The following is a 24840-nucleotide window of genomic DNA, read 5'->3' as shown; positions in this document are numbered from 1 at the left end:
GAAAGAGAGCTAGAAAGATCAGCAGAACCAGTTTGTCAAGCTGAGGGGACCAAGACTGAACACGCAAGAACACTGGAAATACAACGCGTCACCATTACAGGAGAACACAGCATCCTCCGTCTGGCAGCAAGAGTAAGGACTACAGTGAGTAAAATGTCCTTCTCCACTGATCCCTTGGTAATCTTAAGTGATTCAGGTCCATTGTGAAAAATTAATTTCTGTTAAATTGTACTATACAAATTATTGGGAAACAATGGTCAACTAAACAAATAATATACAGCATTAGTTATTCTTTTAAATTACTTGATTCCCTGAAATAACTGCTTATCATGTTTGACCTGTAAAGCTACTAAAGATTATCAGTGAAACTTAATAGCCAGTCAAAGGTCATCACTTTGTTGAAACCGAAAATACTTTTTGCTTTACAGGCATAGTTTGGCTATGAAGAAAGAAATGAGTATCTTTAATATTGCTGATATTATACATTCTTTGTAAATGTGTTTAATTTTAAATGAAATCGGAAAATGATTTTGTACTTATTTTAAAAAAAATTTAAAAGCAGGAGTTCCATTTTAATGAAAATGGTGTGACTGAAGATCAAATATATTCTGTTTCAACCACTCAATAAAAACTGAACTACCAAAAAGTATTTGCATCTAATTGCAAGTCAAAATGCAGGCCAAATGCTGACTAAATCTAGGCCAGTTTCTCTTGAATGCGCACTCACACACACACATACACACATAAGCACATGCACACACAGGCCTACAATGTGTACTTCAAATTTCTGCAAGCCTTTACATGTTTACCTGCATTGTAAGTAATGCAAGCAATATGCAAATGTTTACTGCAATGATAAGCCTAGCCTGTGGTTACACCTGGAGTTCTCTACATTCACTGAAAGCAAACCAAAACAAACAAAAAAAATATTTTATTCATGTAAATACTTCAAACTAGTGGCAGGACATATGACTGGAGGCTGTGGACTGTGCAAGAGCTTTTTATTGGTTTTTATATTGTTCACTTAACTTATTCCTGTTAGCCCAATAAATCTTCACACTAAGCACAGAGCTCTGGTGAACATCTGGATGAGTATGCCTGTATTTGTCTTCATCTCATCCTTGATGGCAACAGGCTTTCCAGTCCCAACCACTGAAAAGCAACCCTATAGCATGCTGCCGCCAAGGGCTGTGTTTGGGTTGCACAAAACAATGGCTTGCTTTCAGGCTAAAGAGTTCAATTTTTGTCAGACCAAAAAATCCCCCAGGGCTTCTGTCACGGCTCCGGATCTGGACTGAATCATTGGTCAGAAAATTAGCAAGAATTGAACAAATGCACTCCTGAGACCGCCTGTGCCACCATTTGCTTGTTTACTTTTGCCGCAGTGAACTGTTTGGGGAAAAGCTAGAAACAGGGAAATTCACTTATACAGTAGACAAATCAACATAATGTCAAATAAAAGAGTCGTGTTTTGTGTTTGGTTGCTTATCATTTGCATGCCATGACTTCCTGATGTCTGTGACCTATCAACATCATCAGAGTCTGGATATCGTATTTTCATGTTGTCCTACAAGCGATACAAAAACTCTTTGCATTTGAATGGATTTCTATGGGAACTGGGGGGTGGGACTAGATTCAGCTGTAAATTATGCTGATACAGTATGGAACACATTTGTTGGCTGAATGGCTTTAAGTCATCAAGGGTCCAGGGTATCAAATGAGCCTCAAACCACTGTGCTGCTGCCAGATATGCAGTAGATACTACAAGCATTGTTTCACGTGATTAATTTTCTAGCCCCCCACTCTAGCCACTTATTTTATTTTTATACATCCTGTTGCATTACATTTCCTCTGGACTACTTTCTCAGGGACTACCTCCACCCACTATACCATGCTGCTACACCATACTTTAGACACTATTTCTTTTTCTATTACGTATTTGTAACTTAATTAATTCTTAATTTTATTCCATTTAGTGTATTTATTGTGTACTTACTGTTCTGTTTTTATACTGTCCTGGATTGTATTGTATGGAGTTGCACTCGTCATGTCTATTACACTTGGACTATGTATAGTCCTGGGCATACAGCCCCGTCCTTGTCTATATGTCTTGTATATCCAGTACTGTGCAAAAGTCTTAGGCACCTGTAAAAAAAAATGCTGTACAGCTAAGATGCTTTTAAAAATAATGAAATGAAAGGTTATAAATATCAAAAAAAAAAATATATATAAAGAGCAGTAAATAGTTAAAAACTAAATAAAATCAATGTTTGGTGTGACCACCCTTCACCTTTAAAACTACATCAATCCTCTTAGGTACACTGTCCTGTAGTTTTAAAAGAAAACCGGCTGGTAGGTTGTTCCAAGCATTTTGGAGCATTTTGCCACAGTTAATCTGCAGATTTTGACTGTTTTGCTTGCTTCTGGCTCTCCAGGTAATCCCAGAGACCCTTGTTCAAGTTTTTATCTGAAAAATACAAAAATGTATCTGTAAAATTTCATTTTTTGGAAAATTCATGTTTAGAAATCTCACATTTGCTCTTTTCTACTGACACACTAATGCACACTAAAGACCAAATATATATTATCTATTATATTTAAAAATCTAGGGTGCCTAAGACTTTTGCACAGTACTGTATATTGTATGTATTGCACCAATGACCAGGAGAAACGCCATTTTGTTCCACTGTAAACTGCATTGTATATGGCTGGAATGACAATAAAGCTGACTAGACTTGACTTGAGAACTTGCATGACTGTCATTTGGCACAAAATCCATTCATACAGTGGATGAGGATGTTACCTGGATGAGTGGCATTCACTCTTACCTTTGAGAGATGCATGCTGTGCAGGTTTTCTTCAATCAAAGTTTTTTTTTTTTATACAGATAACTCACCTCACCAATTATATCTATAGTCTGAACTGGTTGTGCATTTTAAGATGAAAGCACAATTTAACTGATTTACTGATATAATGCAATCCGCAGGCTAGGCACATTTCTCTAGTGTCAAATTAAAGTCCCCGTGGTTTTATTTTGTCCTCTAACCTTTTGTCCTATAACCTTTTGTTCCTCACAGATTGGTTGTGGTGTGTAACTGTAACTCTGTGTTTCTTCTCCACAGTCACCCCACCCCCCCCAAGTGTGTCGAAACATGGTTGTGTGTGAGGAGGACCGGGAGTGCGGGGTGTGCTACCAGGCTTACACTCGCTCGGAGCGGGTCCCTCGCCTGCTGCACTGCAGCCACGTCTTGTGCACCCTGTGCCTGGAGCGCATGAGCCGGGCCCTCAGCTCCCTCCTGGCCGTACGCTGCCCCTTCTGCCGCTGGACCACCTGCGTGGGGCCCAACCTCAGCCTGCAAGAGGGGCTGTGGGTCCACACCGAGCTGTGGGACCAGATCTCCGAACACGAGGACAAGAATGAAGAGGAGAGAGAGGAGGAGGAGGAGGAGAAGAGCCAGGGGCAGGCCACCAGACAGGTCCAACTCACTCAACAGTCAAAATGGTGCGTATCCTAGCCCCCCTCTCCAAACCTATTGGTCCATATTATAGGTCAGGCCAGTTTTACTCATTTAGGGAACTTAGGATACAGAGTGTAATTTTTCACCTTTCTGTCAGAGCTCTGATTTTTAAGGCTTTGATCAGTACACAGAATGCAAATCACAGGTGCTCATGAATGCCGAGACCTCGGGTCAGCAAGCCAGAGAAAGGACCAGCAATTCACTTTTGTCCTCTGTCGGGGACAGAAGCCTGGCCTTAATGTCAACAACCGTATATTGTACCATGCAGAAGCCAACATTACGAGGGATATAACAAAAATAGAGTAAATAATATTTAAGACTCTTGTATGTTTATGTGAAAAAAATTTAAATACTTAAATGTTTTTCTGCCGGGTCTCAGGAGGTGATGCAACCTGTGACTCATCTCACCTGTCCCTTTGATGAATTGACATCACTCTCCTACGAATGTTCAGCAGTCAAAACACTTGTAGTAATGTTTCTGGCGAGTTCAGAACACGCGCTGATAAAAGAGCGTGTGGAGGCAGGTCCCGGCTGGCAGACTGAGGTTCATTGGTGAACTTTAAAGCCAGAGGCTGTCTCGAATGCCGGGACGTGAACAGACATCGCTCTGCGATACACCTTTAACAGTCAAATCAGTGGGTTATGGGGGGATTGTGTGGTTCTGCGCTAACTTCGCACTCTCTCTCTCTCTCTCTCTCTCTCTCACCTCCTCATCAGGTCTTCTCTCAAGAGCTACAAGCTTCATCTAGAGGTTCCCCCCATCCTGAAGAGACTCTCCAACAACTTGCAGAGAACTTTCCAGATCAGCCACCAGACGTGAGTTGCTACCTCACATTTGCGCGTTGTCATTCTTATTAGTAGGCAGTGATTCACTCGAACTACTTGTCTTTAGTCACCATTTAAAAAAATAAATAAAACACCAGAGTAGCAAAAATGTATTGTTCGGGCAAGTCATAATTTGAGACAATCCAGATAAAATGGGACATTTTTGTGAAGCAACACCATGCTATGCTAAACTATGTTAGACAATATGTCATGTACACATTGAGCAAGTGCAACAAACGACATACGCTGTCAATACAATCGGTACAAGAGAACAGAAAAGCAGTCAACAAAGTATATTGTTAGGAAAACTTCATTACTTTAATGAAGATGCTCCCATGTTTATGAAAGCAATGTGCTAGCAGCAACTATTATTCACATGCCAATTCACGCTGGAACTATAGTTTACCTTGCACAGCAAATGTTACAAAGTTGTTCAAAAGTGAGCCACAAAGAAAATGTTTATGCATATCTAGTGCGTGCTACCACTCACACACACACCAATTCAGTGAGTCATAGTGGCAAAAGATGCAAGTGTTTGGCTATTCCAAAATACGTTTCCTTGATATTCATTTTTACATGGAACCAACCTAACCATTGTTTACGCAATAGTTCATGTGGCAGTCTTCCTGTTTTAGTCATACCAACTGACTGCACTTTTTTTATTCTAACAGATGTAGCACGTCATGACACAAGAGTCTAGAGTTTTGAGGGGACTTCCAAGAAGAATTAAAAACCAGGAGAGAAGACAGAGGAAGACGATGATCTACTGTAAAGTTTAATGTTTTAATTCTCAAATATAAATTTCACCTTGTATATCAAGTTAAAAATGTGACGTACGCATTCACAATATTTAAATCTTTAGGGACCTCATGAAGGATACAGATTGTGTAAAAAACTGTCTTTCAGCAATTGTACAGGAAATCAGCTGTTTAAGTTAAGCTTCTAAATTGCCTCGTTTTTTTACAAGTTATAATGTGAACTATATTATGATTGATAATGCTTATGATTGATAAAGGGTAATGTTCTGGTGGTACAAGTTGTTATATCTTGTAGGTTGTGATTGAGCTTAAGCTTAAGGACAGATATTGCCTGAAGCTATCCAGTTCCGTTGTCAGTGACATAGTTTTTTGAGAAACCAGTTACTTCGTACATTTTTGAAATTATGACCCAGTTCCAATGAAGAGTCCTGACCTAATACTTCAAATACTTTGTTATAAGGTAAAAAAAAAAAAAAAGTCAAACTTATTTATGGATGTGCTGCTGCTGGCTGTAAACAGAAAGTATAAAGAAGAACAGTTCTGCCTTGCCAAGTAAGCACTTTTATTAACTGTTTCAGACCATTACATCACAGAAGCACGACTTGCAAATAACCTGTAGAGTGAAACTTACATGTGGCTGTCATATACACTTTTCTAAAACAAGCTCACTATGTACACCCAAATACAGCAAAAACAAGTCAACATCAAATAAATGTATTGTTGTCCTGTAGACATTTTTTTGTGCAGTCCAGTCCTTGTCTTATAGTTTGTTTTTGTTGATTGTCTCAAATCTTGATCCTTTCACCCAAGTGCAAAGAGTACATGACTACTGGTATAAATGGAAAACGCTTATATAGCTGAGCGCCAGCTATGTCCAAAGCTAGCAGCCTCACTGAAAGAAGCCCTGGTTCTCAGCCAGAGGCCGGGAGATGTTCTGCAAGGCCCACTGCAGGATCCCATCGATGGAATTCTGCACAAACACAGACAGACATGGACAGATAGACAGACATGGTCCAAAATATTTTTCTTTATCATCGCACCTCCCACTCCTTTCCCAAACAGTCAAGCACAAATCAGTAATAATAACAGTAGTAATAATAATAATAATAATAATAATAATAATAATGTGTCATCTGAGCATGACCATGACACTCTCAGCAGACAATTAGAGCCGAAAATGGCTAAACATGAAGATATTCTCAGCAGGTCTGGATAAGGTCAAAGGGCAGTGCTGAAAGGTGACTGAAAGGTGATTCAAAGCTTCGCTCACCTCCCCCATGAGAGAGTCCAGCTCTTCCTTGTTCAGCATCTGTTCTGAGACGGGGGCACTCTGCTCAGGGGGGGCATCGTACAGGGCAACCTGTCGACGCAGATAGACATGGGCATGAGTCTGCCTTTACTTCATGTTACCTGTCACATGTCTTTTAGTACTGACACCTCTTGACCAGGTTGTTATAGGAAAAGAGAAAATGTCCACAATAACTGAACCTCTTCATAAAAGGTAAAAAAAAAAAAAAAAGAACAAAAATGGTTCAGGTGCACAAACACAAAGGCAAACGTTTCGGTCTTTTCAGACCTCGATCCTCAAAAGAATGATTGCGTTGCATTACAGGCCTTTAGCAGAGGCTGTTATCCAGAGTGACTAACTTTTAACATACATAATTTTGTACTTGAGCACAACCAGTGGCAGTTGCTGAGCTGAGAACAGACAGGGCCGAAAACCTCTTTAAACTGATCATTGTTCTCAACCTGTTTTCATTCATTTTCCTTAATAAATACAACAATTAAAATCGATACTCAATATCTTCAGATATAGCCAGTTCATCTTAATTAGTCTATTTAGGCAAGTAATAAAATCAGTTTCATTTGTATTATAAAATCATGCACATTTTATCAACATTATTTTAAAATTGTACATGTACAATATATGTACACTTAATTCTCAGGAATGAAACTTAGAGAACATTCATGGCAAAGATCTGTAATGTGCAGATTCTGTAATTGAAACAATCTTAAAGAAAAGTTTTTTAAAGCTTTTATTGCAGGTTGTGCTGAAAGCTAATGCAGGAGTGAACACAGTGATGTACAGACGGGTGACAAATTGAAGGAAAAACCAACATGAAGTGTCTTAGTAAGGTGTTGGGCCACCACAAGCTGCCAGAACAGCTTCAATGCAACTTGGCATAGATTCTACAAGTTTCTGGAACTCTACGGAGGGATGGAACACCATTCTTCCAAAAATATTCCCTAATTTGGTGTTTTGATGGTAGTGGAGGGCCTTGTCTTAACACTGGGTTGAGATCTGGTGACTGCGAAGGCCATAGCATATGATTCACATCATTTTCATACTCATCAAACCATTCAGTGACCCCACGTGTCCTGTGGATGGGGGCATTATTATCCTGGAAGAGACTACTCCCATCAGGATTGAAATGTTTCATCATAAGATAAAGGTGATCACTCAGGATAACTTTGTATTTATTTGCAGTGACCCTTCCCTCAAAGGGGAAAAATGGACCCAAACCATGACAGGAAAATGCCCCCCACAGCATAACAGAGCCACTATACCCCATCACTGTAGAGGTCAGGCATTCAGGCCTGTACTGTTCTCTTGGTGTATACCACACATGCACTCACCCACTTGTTGAGAACATGGTGAAGGATGACTCATCTGACCATATCACTTTTTTCCACATCTCTGTAGACTATGGTTTTTGCACTGCTGAACTCTCAAATGTGCATTTGTCTTTGTAATGAGGGGTTTATGCACTGCAACCATACTATAATATCCCTTTCTACGTAGATGTCAATGGACTGTTCTTTCTGAGTCTGATCCCATCCTGCATTGAAATTCTCAGTCACCTGAGGAAGAGTTGCTCTTCTGTTTTTCCTTACATATCGCACAAATGTACGAGAATCACGGTCATTGAATGTGCACTTTCGACCACAATTTTCGACCCTACTTATTGATGTCTTTCCCATAGACGTCACATTAGTCACTGTTCCTCTTGGAACACCCCAATAATGAACCCTCTTGCAAAGTTACTTAGATCTTTTTCTCTTACCATATTGATCCAAAATCAAGGTCAACTGGGCCTGCTCAGCATTTTTATACATGCCAGAGCATGATAGGATGCTAATTGCTTAATTGTATCATGCAGTACACCTGTATGAAAACATCTGCATTTTTTATGTTTCTCCACTCATTTATTCAGGTTTTTTCTTTGTCACCCATCTGTATCTTTATTAATTAAGTGTATAATGATTAAGTGTATTCAAGTGTATTAATGATTACGACTGATTTTTCTAAAGTGATCGTTACATCTCCCTAACATGACGTTATGGAAGAAGCTATCTGTTTACCTGCCATTGAATTATTCAGATCATTGGCACACCTGTCAATCAAGGGAAATTATTGAAAACAAAGAAAGTTTTTTTTCCTGTTTCCACTGAACACTGCTGTCATTTTAATGGCTTGGTTTATGTTCATGAGAACAATAACAACTTACCTGGTAAACAACACTGATATGAGAGTACTGGCAAAGCTCTGGGAATGTGAACTATGCCCAGCTGCTGACTATGTACTTGAAACTAGAAATGAGCCAGAGGCAAGAACATGTGGGATGTGAAGAAAAGTTTTTGTTTTTTTTGTACAAAAGCGGGATATTCAAGCAGGAAGTGTTCGCCCAGTTAAATCTCTGGTGTAGTCTCCTTATCGTTCTTCTATATAACAGAGGCCATGTTGATGTGGCCTGAACTGAATTCAACACCCGGTTTCCACGGTCACCACCAGCCTCAATAAATCGCATTAGAAACTCACAAATATACGTGTGCCTTGCAGCTAACGTACAAATGTAAAAACTGCTTTTATCACATTTTATACAGCTAAAAGCAGTGTGTCAGTTTTGTGAATACTGCCTGTGTCTACTTTTCTGATTTCATCTCACAACACAGCACATTCCCAGTATTATTACGTTTATACAGTCTTTTCATGGTCATCATTAGCAAGGGTGCCTATAATTTTGGAGGCTGCTGTACTTCTTTAACACGCATTAAACCCCCACAAATTCTTGTTTGGCCCTGTGATGTTTTCAGTCTGCTTTACTGATGGAACAGTGATAAGGAACACTGGACCCAATTTTAAATTCAAGTAAAAATCCAAGGTGATCTCCCTGGAGCATGACAATCCCCTGACATGATAAAAGACCAGTACATTCTGGTACATTCCAGTCCAGACTGTTCGTTCCCGCAACCCCTCAGTCTGCCCTTGGGTAGTTGTAAAGCTGGTTCAAACTTGGCTGCATTCCCTTGCTAGTTTACTGAGGGACGTTATCGCTCAGAACACTCAGGACCTTTAAAGGTTTTGAACTGTCCAACGCCAAGAATACAAACTGTGAGTAACTTGTTCTGTTCCTTTGATCACATGCCATTACTTGATGTTCCTCAGTCCATTCAAAGCCGAATGCACACAGTGATTAAAGCATGCGGGGGCACTAGCGACCGGCAGATACCTGCATGCTCTCTGACTCAGCCACCGGACGTTCGCGTTCGTTGATACTGCCCCATGTCTTACAGCAGGACCTGCACTTGGACTTTCCGCTGTGGAGAAGCAGGGAGAAATACAGAGAGGCGCTTCAGTACAGAGCAGAGCTTGCCTCACACTGTCCACCATACTGCCCTCTGAAGCAATCGGTTTATTCAATATTTTTCACTGATTAGTATTTGGCTGATCAGTTGGTTCCCTTTGAACCATGTAGCAGCTGGCATGACAATATTTGTGTAAAAATTTAGAGTACTCTGAAGTGCTTCTGTGAAAATGTTGCGGTCTTCAAATGAAAAATACACTAAATGAAGGGTGAAGATGCGGTGTAACTTACGGTACTTGGGTGGATCTGTGGATGGCCTACTAGACACATCTCACCTGGGGAAGTAGCAGTGAGGGTGGAAGGCCTGTAGACACTGAGGACAGGCGGTCAGCTCTCCTCCCTGCAGGCACACACCACACTTCTGCCCCACACCTGCACACTCAGCACCTGGGATCTGGATACACGGGATACACACACAGCCACACACACACACACGCACACACATACACATACACATATACACATACATACACACACACACACACACACACATGTCCGCACACACACGCACACACGCACACACGTAAACATTTACACACACATGTCCACACACACACATACACACATAAACACACATGTCCGCACACACACATAAACATACACACACACACACACACACACACACATAAACATATACACACATGTCCGCACACACACATACACCCATAAACATATACACACACATACGCATAGATTTGCATGAACGTGCATACACACACACACACACACACACATACATACACACACATTGAGGTACACACATGTCCCTTCAATAACTCAAAGGTTATAATGTGTCATGCAAATATTGACAAAACCTGTTCCTCCACATTCAGGCTATTGTTCATCTAACTTACTGTAAAGAGGGATTATAAGTACAGTGGAAGCCTGCTATAAGAACTATTGTAACTAGCTATTAGATCCTGTTCTCAGAATTCAGCGGAACAATAGCAAATGCTTCTTTAAAAAACTTTGTTGCATAAACCTGTCAACACAGTGTGTTCATTGAGATTTTTAGCCTAAAGATTTCCACCAGTGGGATCCAACTAAGACACCATCCCTCAATCCAGTAAGTAAGCGAAGTTCAGTGATCTCACACTTTCTACCAAGACGGACTTAAGTAGGCAGTATAGTCCAGTTCTTAGTTCTGTTTTGTTTAGGACACATTCCTTCCTCATTACCCACAATGCCCTGGTGCCCATGGTATCACCTGAGCGGCCGAGGTCTGGCTGCTCTTGGTGGTGGTGACACTGGACAGCGAGGCAGAGGAGAGGGCGGAGAAGAAGGAGAAGTCGACCGAGGAGCTGGAGCTGGTCTCAGTTAGCTTGGCAGTCTGCAGGAGGGTCAAGCAGGAACACATAGGTCAGAGGTCATGCCCTGAAGCATACTTGGACAGACAGGAAACAGGCAGCCATGGAAAGCCACGGCGGGTAGTTCTTAAAGCTCCGTTCCTGCCATGTCTGATTGTTTCTTTTTCTATTTTATGTTATGATTAGTATCTGAACATAAAATAGAAACATACAATGGCACCTCCATACCACGAAGACAGCCTTTACTGAACACAATAAACAAAACCAAGAATCTGGAGCTTGCCAAACCTCATTTGAATTATGACTGGAAGAGAGTGGTATTGTCAGATTAGACCAAAATTGAATGTTTTGGCCATACACACCATCGACATGTTTGGCGGAAAAAGGGGAATGCATACAGGAGAAGCACCCCATACCTACTGTCAAATATGGAGGTGGGTCATGTTTTGCTGGCAGTGGCTTTTGCTATTTTAGATCAATGGCACAATGAATTCAACAAAGTACAAGGAAATTCTGGCAGAAAATTTGGTTGTCTCTGCTAAGAAGCTAGGACTTGGTCATAGGTAGATTGTCCAGCAGGACAATGACTCCAAGCATACATCAAAAACTAAACAGAAATGCTTAAGTGAAATCAACATCCATGTTTTCCAATGGTAATCTCAGTCTCCAGACTTAAATTCCATCAAAAACCTGTGGTCTGAACTGAAGAGGGGGGGTCCATAAGTGCAAACCCATAGATATCAATGATTCTAAAAAGTTCTACATGGAGCAATGGTCAGAAATCCCTCCAAATGTGTTCTCTAACCTTATCACAAATTATAGGAAAAGACTCATGGCTGCCATCTTTGCCAGGGGTGTTTTCACAAATTATTAAACCAGGGGTGCGAATAATTGTGGAACCTGTTTTTTGTGGAAATATTTTTTATTAAAAAAATGTAATACTTTGATTTATCCCAATGGATCATTAATCAAGCACACTAGTTTACACGTGTTGGAAAATAAAGCTTATGTCAATAACTATTATTTTTTAGCTTAGCATTTTTTAAAGCATTTTATCAAGGGTGCCAATAATTCTGGAGCCCACTGTATTTAATTATTTTGGTGATTTTTACTTTTTAAATACTGTACCCCCATTCCACCTATGTAGTTTTTACTTATTATCTTCTATTTATCTTATATTTTATTTTCACCTTGTGTGTCCCATTATGTATGTCATTTTTATGTTTTTATTTTTTGCCCATGGTGAAGCACATTGAGCTGCCCTATGTATGAAAGGTGCCATACAAATAAAGGTTGAGTTTGAGTTTCCAAGTGATTTGCTAGTCATTTAACATGATAACCACTAACTGTCCAAAAATCCCAGCCAACAGGTACCTTACTCACAAATTATGAAAACATTATGAAACAATGTGAAAACATTGTTATAAGGTTAGCCTACAGAAAAACTGCCTGACATGTCATATGTGACTAGGTTTATAAGGCCCAGTAGTTCGACATGAAATATAGATTTTGCCTCAAGACAAGCAGTGTAAAACAATACGTTAGTTACACACCTGCACAGGTATGTAGGTCTTCTCAGCCTCAGCTCGGTTGCCACGACACTGCTGACAGCGCCACGTGCCGCTGGAAGCACACACACGACAGCGGGCCTGGTTTCTCCTCAGTGTCGACGTTGCATTCGATGCCTTGCCCCACCCGCAGTGCTTTCGTGTCCTACCTGGGGATGGAGGTGAGAGGGGGCACCAGACAGGAGAGATGGAAGGCCCTGGGACAGCCGTCGCAGCAGATGAGCTCGCCCCCGTCCTTGCACACCGAGCACTCGTCGTCGTTCCGGGGGACCTGGAATCAGCCCGGGTCACGTTCAGAAAATCCGCTAACGTTGCAGCAGCGATACCGGCACGCACATTTTTGTAGCATTCGAGAATCGCTGCCTCACTCTTAATCCGTATGTGTTGAAACATATCTGAACAAACTGGTACAAAACACACAAGCAGTTGTGGAAGAAGCTGAAAGCATGCATTGATCATTTGTTCAAGAGTTAAACCAAGAGGAGGACACACAAATAGAATTCACACACCACTGCTTTAAAATCTTTAAAACAGCCCAAATGGCGCCAAAAACACGATCGGCTATGCACTTGATAAGTTAAAACACGCATTGCCTGCTACTGTCCAGCCTTAAAATCTAACGAGCAAAAAATTATTTATTATCTATGAACACGTAATCGCAGACTAAAAAATAATGTAATGCAAAGTAATAGTAGTTTCGAATTACCTCAGTTATTCTGGTGCTTGCTGATGTCGCCGCCTTGTGGCGAACTTGGGTCTTAGCAGTCTTGACCTTGTTTCTTCCTAACTCATCCAGCTTTCCAGGGGAGTAGAATTCACCGCCCATTTTAATACACTTTTTAGAGCTCCCTATAAGAAAGCAAATGTGGTATAATAAACAGCCTTCAAATACTGGTATATAAGGAAGAGCTTTGTTGTTTGTTTTATTTGGGGGGGAAGGGGGGCAGGGAGAGCAGGGACAGCATTCCAGGGGGAAATGCCTGAGCCATTGAGTGATCAAAAGTGCCTGACACCCTGAAAAAAATGTACTGCTGTTAAATACTTGATATGCTCAGCATTAACTGCCTGGCTGTGTCATGCATCCAGATGGTGTCATGTCCACATGCCATCATTTTCTGAAATAGTGCCTTTTGAAGCCGAATGACGCAGATTGCCTCAAAAAGCCCTAACTTTAATCACCGTCGAACAACTCTGTTGTTTCTGAAGGTATGATCATTTTCTTTTCTTTTTTGTTAAGCAGGGGAGACTTGCAACTCTTAAATATGTCGAATCGACCGACATTAAAACCAGGGTTGCGTTTGAATAGTCATGACTATAGTAAACGTAGTATCTGCTGAAACCACACACGGACCGGAAGAAGTCACTTCCTCATAGTTGTAATTCTTTACACAATTGTTTACGTGCCTCATACACAATCGTTATCAGTAGATCTTCCACTTAAAGCCATTAGCAGTGATGGTTCAGGGACTTTCTGGGAATCAGGAAGTTTATTTCCGTGGAATTGAGGATGACGTGAAACTGAATACATTGTGAAAACGAACGTAGGCTATTTGTCACCTGCTTCAGTTTCTTGTAATCATTCAATTTATGGAAAGATAATAATGAGTAGTAATTATATTAATAGGTATTTATAAATGTATTTATTTTAAAAGTAAACTGTTTTATTTGACCATTTCAGTTCTCTGAGCATATTTCCACCAAGTATTCTGATATTTCTATACATACTGTATATATATAAAGCACTGACGTGTCCTATTGACATGGGTCTATGATGCGGTTACTTAATACAACTTATTCTCATAAAGTAAGATGATAAACCTGAATTGACACTTTTTATTTTGGAGATATATTCAAATTAACATATTTTTTATTTAGCAAAAATGTTTTTTTTCTCATATAAGGGGGGCTACCAACTAAAGTATCTTACAAAGGCTTAGGCCTGACTGATAGGGACAAGTCTTTTGGAAAGAAATTAGGGATTGCATGAGGGGTTACCTGTTAGATAAACCTGTTTAAAATCTGTCATAAAAAAAATTTAAAAAAACTGAGGATAGTGAAAAAATGTCAAAAATCACCCTAGGTCTCAAAAGGCTAGGTTGTCTCAGGTTATCTTGAATGCTGGGGAAGGGCAGTTACAGTTTGTGAGATTGGTTTCCTTGTGATATCATTAGGGCAAGTTGTTGTTATGCTACTGGCTTCAATCACTGCCTCCAATTGTAGTACCACCTACATAAGGTCACGTGTCATCAGAAGTAACTGTCCATTGGTTTATTAGAAAAGATAATTAACCAATGGTCAATTTCATCCCAGAAATGCTGTGTCATCCTGGCCAGGCTCAAAGTACAATAGAGTTATAAGCCTGACAAGTGAGGCTTGGGCTTACCAGACTCAAAGACCTGTTTAATGAGGATCTCCTCCACTGACCCACAGCTGACCGGCAGCTCACCAGATGAAACCGTCACCGCCCTCTGGACTGAGGTAGCCACTGCCTGGATACCTATGAGAGCTCACATTTAATTCACAAATGCATTCAAGAGATTTTAAGAGTTTCTGCTAAATTAACTCGTAAAATATTACTAAAGCTTGACACACATTCCCTGTGGGTTTCTTGAACCTTTAACCCCTGCTTGTAATATTTCCTTAAATGTAAACTGTAATGTAATATTTTCCTTAAATGGCAGTTAGGGAATATTTCTGAATATAATATTCCATTAATAGTTCAATAACAAATAATTGTAAATGTTTACAAAAAATAAATTGAGAGAGTGTTTAATTACATGCACCATTGTAAAATTAATTGTAAATGTGATCAGTAAATAATTAATATGTCTTACCCAGAATTTCCCTAAAATTGTATTTTCAACCTCCAGGGTTTATTTGTTGTTGTTACCTTCATACCAGAAAGATTCCTTCCCCACTGACGCAATACTACCTGCCATTGCAGGCTTACCACTTCCTGCTGGCAACCGGGATACTTCAGCACTTTCTGTCTTCCTCATTGTCTTCAATTTGTTCCCTGTAATATCATGCGAACAGTAATTTGTATGGGATTGGTAGTGGTATTGCTTGTTCTGGTTTAGTGTTACTTTGGTTTCCTTTCATGGATTGAATGGTGTAGAATGGGCTCATGGCAGTATGTCGCCCCCTTGTGGACGGCTGACCTGGACTGTTGGCTCTCTTGGGGTGGGGCTGCTCATCCTCCCTAGGGCTTCTTTTCCTGCCCTGTTGAGCTCGCGGCTGAAGGACCATCCTGTTGCCACCAAACGGCTTCTTAGCCCTCTTCTGTCCACCTAGGCCCCTGTCTATGAGCAGGAAACGAGTCCAATGTCATTTCCTCTGCACTAACCAGAGACCCTTCCACACCCCGCTCTGGTCCAATGCTGTTTACCTCGCTGGAGGCTGGCAAAGACTGCCTGCAGTTTGGGGTACCTTTCCCGGTTGTACTCCTTGGAAAGATTATTCCAGAAGGCTTGGATGACACGAGGCTCTCTGTCCAGGAGCCAGGTGAGCAGGGAGTAGCTTGCCTTGTGTATCCCCTCCTGTCTCGTCCTCTCCAGAGTCTCCTGCAGAAGACCATGGTACATTATTATTATTATTATTATTATTATTATTATTAGTAGTAGTAGTAGTATTAGTATTAGTATTAATAGTGAATACAAACAACAACAATACTATAATAATAATAATAATAATAATAATTATTATTATTATTATAATTCATCATCAATAACAAATGCAACAACAATACTGATAATAAATACAGAATTCTTGGTCGCAGGTTACTGAATCACAGGTTACTGAATATTATAAGTTGATCATGCAGATATGTATCTCCTTTTCTGCTCAAAGCACTGTGTCTCACCAGTTTCCAGTCTAAAATTGGTCATGTTACAAATTTGCAATCTCTTGCAAAGCTATATTTTTCATCCCCAGCTATCCTGATAGATTTGCAATGTCTTTATCTGGATTAGATTTTCAAACTCTCTATGCTTGTAGTCTAAAATATCAATTTACTTTGAAAGGGGCTCGCAATGAACTTTAATGAATCAGAAGGGAACAATCAAACTTTATTTTATGGTCCTGATACAGTTGATATGTTCCATGGTTATGTGAAGCTGTACCAGTTTGAGAGACAGCTCATTCTTGGCACCGCTGAATGAGAAGAGATCTGAACTGAAAGATGCAGTACCTTGAACATATGCTCAGTGATGATGTCATTGTCAGCCAGCCCATAGAGCAAGGGGAAGGGGTCGTCTATCGCCATGGCGATCTCAGTCCTGGACACCCTGAGTTGGGAGTGAAGGTCGGCGTCCCCGGAGTGCTCAGCAGTCCACATCACTTCAAGTTAAGATACTGGAAAGAGACAGAGAGGCACTGGGGACAACAGTGACAGAGTTACCGAGCTTAACACAGCACAGGATATACAAATAAACAAGCACTCTCTTTGTTACTGTTTGTGTATAAAAAAAAAGAAATAAACAAAACTGTGGTTCCCAAACTGTAGGTTGGGACCCTCTAGAGGATAATGGGAGGGCTTTTTGGGCAGCAAGATGACGCATGAAAGAAATTTAATGTACACGTATGGTGCACTTTTGCTGAACAGGTTACCCTACAGGGTTGGAGTCCTGATCTATGTGATCACTTCTGGCACTACGATCTTTACTTCACTCTAGTGTGTTTTTCTGCACCTCTGCACCTTGAATTGATACACTTGTTGTACGTCGCTCTGGATAAGAGCGTCTGCTAAATGCCTGTAATGTAATGTAATGTAATGTGCACTTGCCACTTTTCATTCAACTAAAACACAGCAGCAGCAGAAACAACATCAGTGTTTGTGTGGTTAGTTTGACACTAAAGTCTGCTGCAAAATGATAATTTCTAGTGAATTCTAAAGGGAAAATGCTAGAGATTACTGGTCAGTAAGGGTGAGTGTTTGCCACACAAAATAATGGCTGAAGGTGTGGAGCAGTCACGGCAAAGTTGTTGAAAATCACTAAAAAAGAAGTTAATTTATTAGCATAAACATTTGCACAGCACTGGCAAACAATTGAAATAACATGCACACCTGTGGCAACAATAATGAGTGCTTAAAATAAAAAAATCTAACTGCTAGGAACAGCCTATGAGTGCAATACATTGATAGGCTGGTGCATTTACTTGCTTAATTTGGTCCATCACTGAAAGCATGCTTTTTTGCCTTTAACAGAACAATGTTAGAAATAAAGCATGCTCAAATTGCATCAGTAAGAATAAAACATGGTATTATTTAACATTATTTCTTTAAAGTTTGTTCTGGTACATTATGTTGTACATTGCAAGGTCTGGGTCCTTGATGAGTGCCAGTTGTCACTAATGTCACTGTAATGGGGGAAGGAGTGCTGGGCATCAACACTGTTGACAGGGGCCGTCAAACATCTGATTGCAACACGCATGAGAATCTTGATCCCAGCACATTCCAGAATCTGTATACTTTGTCAGACTTTGTTTCTCCCAACATTTGGCAACAGGCTATTGTTCAAATGTGTGGGCCTATACAAATGACACTGTAGGCTACGTTAAGGTGGACAGTTACCATCTGAAACTGCTGAAGACTCACAGAAAGCACAAAAAACTGCTGCAACAGTCACAGAAATTGAAAAAATTGGGAGTCACGGAAGTGGCACCTGCGACTTCTAGCCTTACTGATCAGCACATCCCAATCACATCATGAAATCCCCATCTTTACATGGAGTTATTTTTCTCATCATCATGCAATATTATTGGGGGAGTAATTTGGCCTTTTTTGTAATGTTGAGGGGTTGTAAATTATGCCCTTGAGACAAACTGGTGAATTCAAAGCAAGTTAGGGATGGTTCTTGACGTGTCTTTAATAGACACAGCATCAGTGAAGCAACGTTGAATTTGGAGCAGCGGTCTGAAGACGTGTAGGTGGCGTTTGGCCACCCAGCTCACCTTAAACTGTTTCTAGCACAGTCAATGAAGGAATACATCTGTCAAAGTGTGAGGGAACACATTAAAACATGTTTTGTTGTAAAGGTTAGAGTAGACTACCATTGTTCCGTCCTTTGACAAAATTTCTGATTATAGATGGACCCAACACACAGTTCTAAAGGTAGAGTGTATTCAAAGTTTTTTCATCAGTACAACTTATGATTAATCTATTCGATGCTTAATTTTTGACAATAGCATAGAATCTACATATATAGCCTATTTTATAATATGAAAAGTGCTAATGCTACTTCTGGGTTCATACCCTGTTTAATGGTCTGTCAGTCCGTCAACTCTGAGGTGCATATATCTGGTCCCATACATATGCAGATATAATAGACATGATGAAAAACAATGAACATAAAGCACTTACCTTCAGTGTTTAGAATATGAATCCTGAAGGAATCACCCACTGCAACCCACTTTTATGTGGCATTAGAGCCATTTGAGAAGTTGCCAGTTAGCACTTTTTGTGACAATGGGAGGATCTGGAACCATTAAACTTGAAACTGACACTTAATTTGCTTGTTAAACCGGACTCCCATCTACTGCCATATGAACCGATACTTAAATTTACTCCTAATAGGGCAAAGGCCATTTGGATCACATGGGTGAAGATTAACTTACAGTCTCAGCACCTAACATTACCAATCGCAAATTCAGAGTCAGACAGTTGTTTTCTTCTGTGTCTCTCTTCTGCACTTTGCCAACGCCAATCCAGATACCACTTGAGAGTACATTCCTTAAATAGCTTCCTGACCTCTGCAACAGAGTTTCCATTAGACAGTGGGAGCAGCGGGCTGGTAAGTGGCCGTGGTTTGGAAAGTCCACAGTTGAACTGTTGCATGGGTCGGTTCCACCCTCTGGGCCATGTCCCCTCTAGGACCCCTTGCCTTGTCCCCTGGGACACTCTATGTTCTTTGGGGAGGGGGGGGGGGGGGGGGGGGTGACAGCATCGTAAGTGCTGCAGCTGACAGCACTGCGCAGGTGACACCCTCACGAAAACTCACACACATTTAGTCTGCAAAAAGGGTCTTTCCAGATGTACAGCATGTGGTAACACCAGCTAAAATGCAGTCACTGTACTTCCAGTTCATGGACCCTTTGGTCTGACATTACATATGATATTTAAAAAAATGTTTACTTGGCTATATGTATATTCGGGTTCATAAATATACACCCACACAAAGATACACACATACATACACACTAATACATACGCATGCAATTTATTTTTAGTTGCTGCTAGGAACATTAGTTCAAATGGCTCCTCTCCATTGGTCGCTTACAGCAATGGAATAAATGTACAAATGCACACACAATTAATATTATCAGGATACTACACAACAACTATAGGTGGCCCTTCTGTCTGAGAAATACAGTATGTGGTATATACAACTGATTGACGAAAGGTTTCATCGAATTAAGTCAAATGTAATGTAAAAATTTAAAAATAAACCCAAATGGAAAACATCAAGCACACAATAAGGTAATTGAAATTCCCATAATAAATCATCAGGTGAAAAAAACGCATTTGATAATGATTGAACCACTCACAGTTTTTGGTAATAAGACATTTTTATTGATCTTTTAGACAGACATGCTAAATCTCTATACAGTGTGAATGAAGAGCCTGCCCTGAAGGTGAATGGCCTCACCCTACCTAGCAGGACCCCAGCTAGCGCACAACATTGCCTCGACGTTGCCGTGACGTTGAAGCAACGCTACAGAAAGCACTACGGGCCCCTAGTGCTGTGTGGAAGCTGGGGGAATGCCAGTCCTCCCTCTCAAAGCCCAGCCAAATGAAACTATACCAAGGTGGGTACTTCCTTACATGGAAGGTTCTGCTGACACTCCAGGCCTGGCTACAGCGCTGACTCAACAAAACAAAAAAATGCTCTGACACATTCTAAGGTACGTGGTAAATGAATGACAAATACACATGTCAATTAACCCAATTAAGAAGTACTCCCCACCCCAAACTCCCCAGGTTTTCATTTCTATGCCCAAAAGCCCCACTGCAGAATGTTCTAGACCCCCCACAAGGAGCACATGACATGCCAAAAAGTGTTCCAAGAAGGCACCGGTGTAATAAACAAGTAAACGGGAGAAAAAAGCTCATCAAAGTAAGCGGTAACATGGACAACTACGAGGAGGCTTTCTGGGCTTCCTTCACAACTATGGTGGATATGCGCCATGGTATTTTACAGTGTGGGGCGAGGGGGTGGGTGGGGGTTGGGCTCTCCAGTTTAGTTGTCCAGTGAGCGCCTGAATATTTTACCCCTTCTGCAGTCCTCTCAGGCAGCAATATACATCTATGTTGAAAACAACAACGGTTGGATATGAATCTACAGTGCACTTTCAACATTTCAGATTAACAGACAAATTTACAGTCAAAGTCCTCTATTGGCAGAGAAAGGGCTAGAAGCAAATAAGTAAATATTGTAGAAGGGTGTTTGTCAGACGATTTTAGTGTTCTTTGATTAAAGCAAGTGGTATCCTGGTCTTAGTCAGATGTACAGACACAGTGAACCCATCTCCTGTTCAACTCATCTAAAAGCATTCAGAAACATACGGCAGCAGCACACGCCTGCACCTTACTCCAGCTGTATCCTCATATTCTAAGAGGTTCCTGCATAAATATTTTGGTTGAATTGAGCCTGACAATGTTAGCCATTTTGAAAATAGCTTTCTAATAATTATGCATCATTTAAAAACACAATATGAATCTTTAAGGTATTCTAGCTCCTATGAAGATGCGTGTAATGTTTCATTAATGGAAAAGGCTACTATGCAGATATTTCATTGTCAAAACATATACAAAAAGTGCATTTAATTCTCACACAAAGAAGACATGTCAAATAAAACAACCATTTCACTAACCACTGGGCCACCAGAAATCTGAATGTTTTGAAGTTCCTTTGCTGTTCCCTAGTGTTAATTTCCTTTTTAAAATTTTTGCATATAAACCTGCAGACGTTGCACCATGCTAACGGACCAAGTTTTTCTTGGTAAGCGAGCTCTGTGGTGAGTGTGGTCCCCCCCAAGGCAGTCCCGCGAAAACAGCTAAGTGCTTTCATAGCGCTTCGGTTTTTTAGACAGGCTGACCAATGTTGTCTTTGTCTTGAGGACAATCTCAGGACACCCAATCCCTGTAGAGGTCATCCCTCGTTGCTCCATGCTAACGGCGGCTAACTTCATAACTTTAAGCGCAGCAAAGGCCGAAATGTGCATACTACTGTTGTCTATTGCCAGTCATGTCTCCCGTGATTTTTTTGTGGAGACGAGGCCAGAAAAGCACACGTTCTTAAGAGGTATTGTAGGTAGATGGAGTGGGACAGATCAGCTACCAATGTAATTTTATCCAGTGAATCGGTTAGAGAGTAAGGCCATGACAAAACAGACTATAGATAAGACATAAGACACTGTGCAGCGAATGTGTGGCTGTCAGTGGGAAAAGACAAAGGCTGGAGTGAAGCCCTTTGATCCTTAAAGCCTGCTATGTATCTTCTACATGGGTGAATAAGGACTGTATCTAACAAAGAGTGATCACAATCATATAAACACTATATACAGTACTTTGTAGCATGTCTCAGTGTTTGGGAAAGCTTGTGAAATTCCATCAGCAAAAATGGTCAATATGCACTGATGCAAAGGACATGGCTTGTTCAAAGGGCCCAGTTGCTATCTAAAGTTGCTTGTATAGATAGGTAACATTTACACATTCAACTGACTGAAAAACAAATTCTTAAATCATGTACTGAAATCCAGTTTTTTTTTTTTTTTTTACAGGAATGTTGGACAAGATAACTTTCCACGTGATGCATAAAGTCACAGGTGTTAATAAGCTTTAACATTTTAAACTTGTGTACACCAGCAGACAGAATTAACGCTCAAAAACTGCTTGCATGCATGCTGTGTATATTCACTTAGGAATGCTATTTTTATTGGACTATCCAGCCCAATCCCTCTCACTCTTGAACAAGCTGAATACTTAGGTTGTCTGCATCATTTTAGTGCTTTTCCTTATGTATACAAAAATACAAAACAAAAAACTGTACCATTCTAGTTTTCAAAAAGTATACACACATTTGAAATTAATCTACCATTTTTTTCCTTTCTGTTTTTTTTTTCATTTTTGAATTTTTAAAACTTTTTGGCAATTTAGTTAATAAAGTACAATATTTTACAACTGAAGATTGAAGACACTAGTTCCAACCAATCAGATGTAAAAGGCCAAATATCCGAATATCTGAAAACTCAACTGGAAGCTAACCAATAGGAAGCAACACAACAAGCATGTGGTAAATGAAGCTGCCCAGTCCAGTCCTGTGCATTAACAGGAACACCCACTCTCGCTGGTTGGAGGCTCCTGTGGTTTGTCCAGCTTGATGTCAATCACTGGAGAGTGCGCCATTAAGGAAAAATTTGTAGGAAAAGGGCTCAGCACAGTCAGTACATGATGAGATGATATACAGTAAGCAAACATCTCCCATTTTGACCTCTCTTGTTTTTGCCTATGCACACAATTTATATATTTGTTTTAAACCTTAATTTCCACTTAATGTAACCCACTATTGTTTTTCTATGAATAAAAAACACATAACAAGCACAACACAAAACAAAAATAGCTCAAATAAAAAAATAAAATACAACAAGCAGTTGTTTTCTGATAGACCTGTAAATCCACTGTTGTACTATCACAAGAACCGACATAACAAAGAGAACACAGCGATAGCAAAATCTGTGAAATGGATGGTTTACAGTACCTATAAATAACTCAGATGCTTTTATGCATTACAAATTCATTGCATCTATTTAAAGAAATGTTTTCATGTAATACACTGTAGCTATTGTAAAGGATAATAAGCTTTCTATGATAATCAAAATAGCTCAGTGCAGTACTTTTAGATGGGTTGCTAGTGTATTTCATGGTCTCTCCATGTGTTTTTTTTTAATTGGAAAAAAAAGGAGTAATATCATACAATTGTAGCAAATTTTATATAAATGAATATAATTGAACTGAATCCAATTTAATTGAGCTGAACTGAAGGACAAAATAAGAATATCCTACAGACCACACTGCAGGCAGCCAAGAGGAAAGCAGTACTGACGGAGGCCTGACATTCAGCAGGAAATGTGCTGCATCATCGCTCCCTGCAGCCTTGGCAGCACTCTGCGGTCTCTCAGGAGCTGGCATTCTGGCATTCTTCCCTGTTGACTCCAAACTTGCCCCCGCCCAGCCCCCCCCCCCTCTCCAGAGCACAGTTCTCTGCTATCTTTTCTACCACTTTTTCTACCATGCCATGACAGCCGTCAAAGCACAACAATGTAAATACAGGGACAAAAACACTGAGCTGGAAAAAAGAGGCGAGACTGATAAAAAAAAGAGGCCAGACTGATAAAAAAAAAATGAATGAGAAAAATGCGGTATTCCTTAAAGATTTGCATTTGCGTTTTCCAAATTTAAATGATTTAAAAAATAATTAAAAATGAGAAGATAAGAAGCATAGTACCCTCATCAGTGAAACAGTGTTGTGTAAAAGGAAAAATATTCTCTAACCGCAGGTGTTGGAGAGGTATTTCCAATCACAGCTTCTAATTTCAGTAAGGCTATTAACAAGGCCTAATTTGTCTATGTAAAAAGGCTTCAGCTGGGAAAATACACCACAGAAAATAAAAAGAATAAAAAATGCATGCGATGTGCATTTGAGCCAGCGAAGGTTGAAATATAGATTAAATATAAACTGTTGGCAGCCAATCAGAATTGAAAGCAGACCCGAGTGCTTTGGCACCATGTGGGTGGAGTAATGTCTGAAAGGCTCTCTTATTGACAAAGTGGCAAGTTTTCAGGACTGAGCTCTCAGCTCTCTCCCTCTGGCTCTTTCCTTGGCTGCTGATGTAATCGACAGGGCCTGTGTAGATTTCAGGCTCCTGGGTATCCGTGGAATGTTTCAGAGCGGGAGGACTCTTGGGCCTTGTCAACAGTTCGGAAAGGGCCATGGGAGTGACCCTCCTGGGGATGGGTAAGGGGGGGGAGGGGACGGTTAGCCTTGGCATGCTGTGAGAGAGGAGCTTTGATGAGGCTGTTGGGCCTTGGTCCCTGAGAGCTGATGGGTGTTGCCTAAAGGACTGGCTGATGCTGGGCAGGGACATGGTGAGCCACAATGGAGGGAGGATTGGCCGTTTGGCAGATTACACCTGAAGGATACAGCTGAGCACAATCAGCA

General features: G+C 40.5%; 3 protein-coding genes across 3 annotated transcripts in view; 1 reads left to right on the top strand and 2 right to left on the bottom strand.

Moving 5' to 3' along the window:
- Positions 1–5103, top strand: LOC118229187 (RING finger protein 208-like). Its single transcript, XM_035420919.1, has 4 exons — positions 1–144; positions 3123–3502; positions 4236–4334; positions 5015–5103. The coding sequence occupies exons 2-4, from the start codon at positions 3153–3155 to the stop codon at positions 5028–5030; spliced, it is 465 nt and encodes a 154-aa protein (XP_035276810.1). The 5' UTR covers positions 1–144; positions 3123–3152; the 3' UTR covers positions 5031–5103.
- aire (autoimmune regulator) lies at positions 4353–19486 on the bottom strand. Its single transcript, XM_035420918.1, has 14 exons — positions 18984–19486; positions 16812–16996; positions 16011–16185; positions 15784–15924; positions 15573–15638; positions 15006–15119; positions 13329–13471; positions 12772–12893; positions 12608–12677; positions 10955–11077; positions 10023–10141; positions 9613–9700; positions 6372–6461; positions 4353–6071 (listed from the first exon to the last, which is right to left on the bottom strand). The coding sequence occupies exons 2-14, from the start codon at positions 16956–16958 to the stop codon at positions 5991–5993; spliced, it is 1479 nt and encodes a 492-aa protein (XP_035276809.1). The 5' UTR covers positions 16959–16996; positions 18984–19486; the 3' UTR covers positions 4353–5990.
- A 683-nt stretch (positions 19487–20169) lies between these two features.
- LOC118230536 (ras-related protein Rab-6B-like) overlaps positions 20170–24840 on the bottom strand; it is a 76258-nt gene continuing 71587 nt past the window's right edge. Inside the window, exon 8 of the mRNA XM_035423641.1 lies at positions 20170–23011. Within this exon, the coding sequence (XP_035279532.1) occupies positions 22947–23011 (65 nt within the window). The 3' untranslated portion in view covers positions 20170–22946. The remainder of the gene's footprint in view (positions 23012–24840) is intronic.

This window comes from Anguilla anguilla, chromosome 6, assembly GCF_013347855.1.
Source record: "Anguilla anguilla isolate fAngAng1 chromosome 6, fAngAng1.pri, whole genome shotgun sequence".
Taxonomy (NCBI): domain Eukaryota; kingdom Metazoa; phylum Chordata; class Actinopteri; order Anguilliformes; family Anguillidae; genus Anguilla; species Anguilla anguilla.
This window is presented reverse-complemented; position numbering and strand designations above follow the sequence as displayed.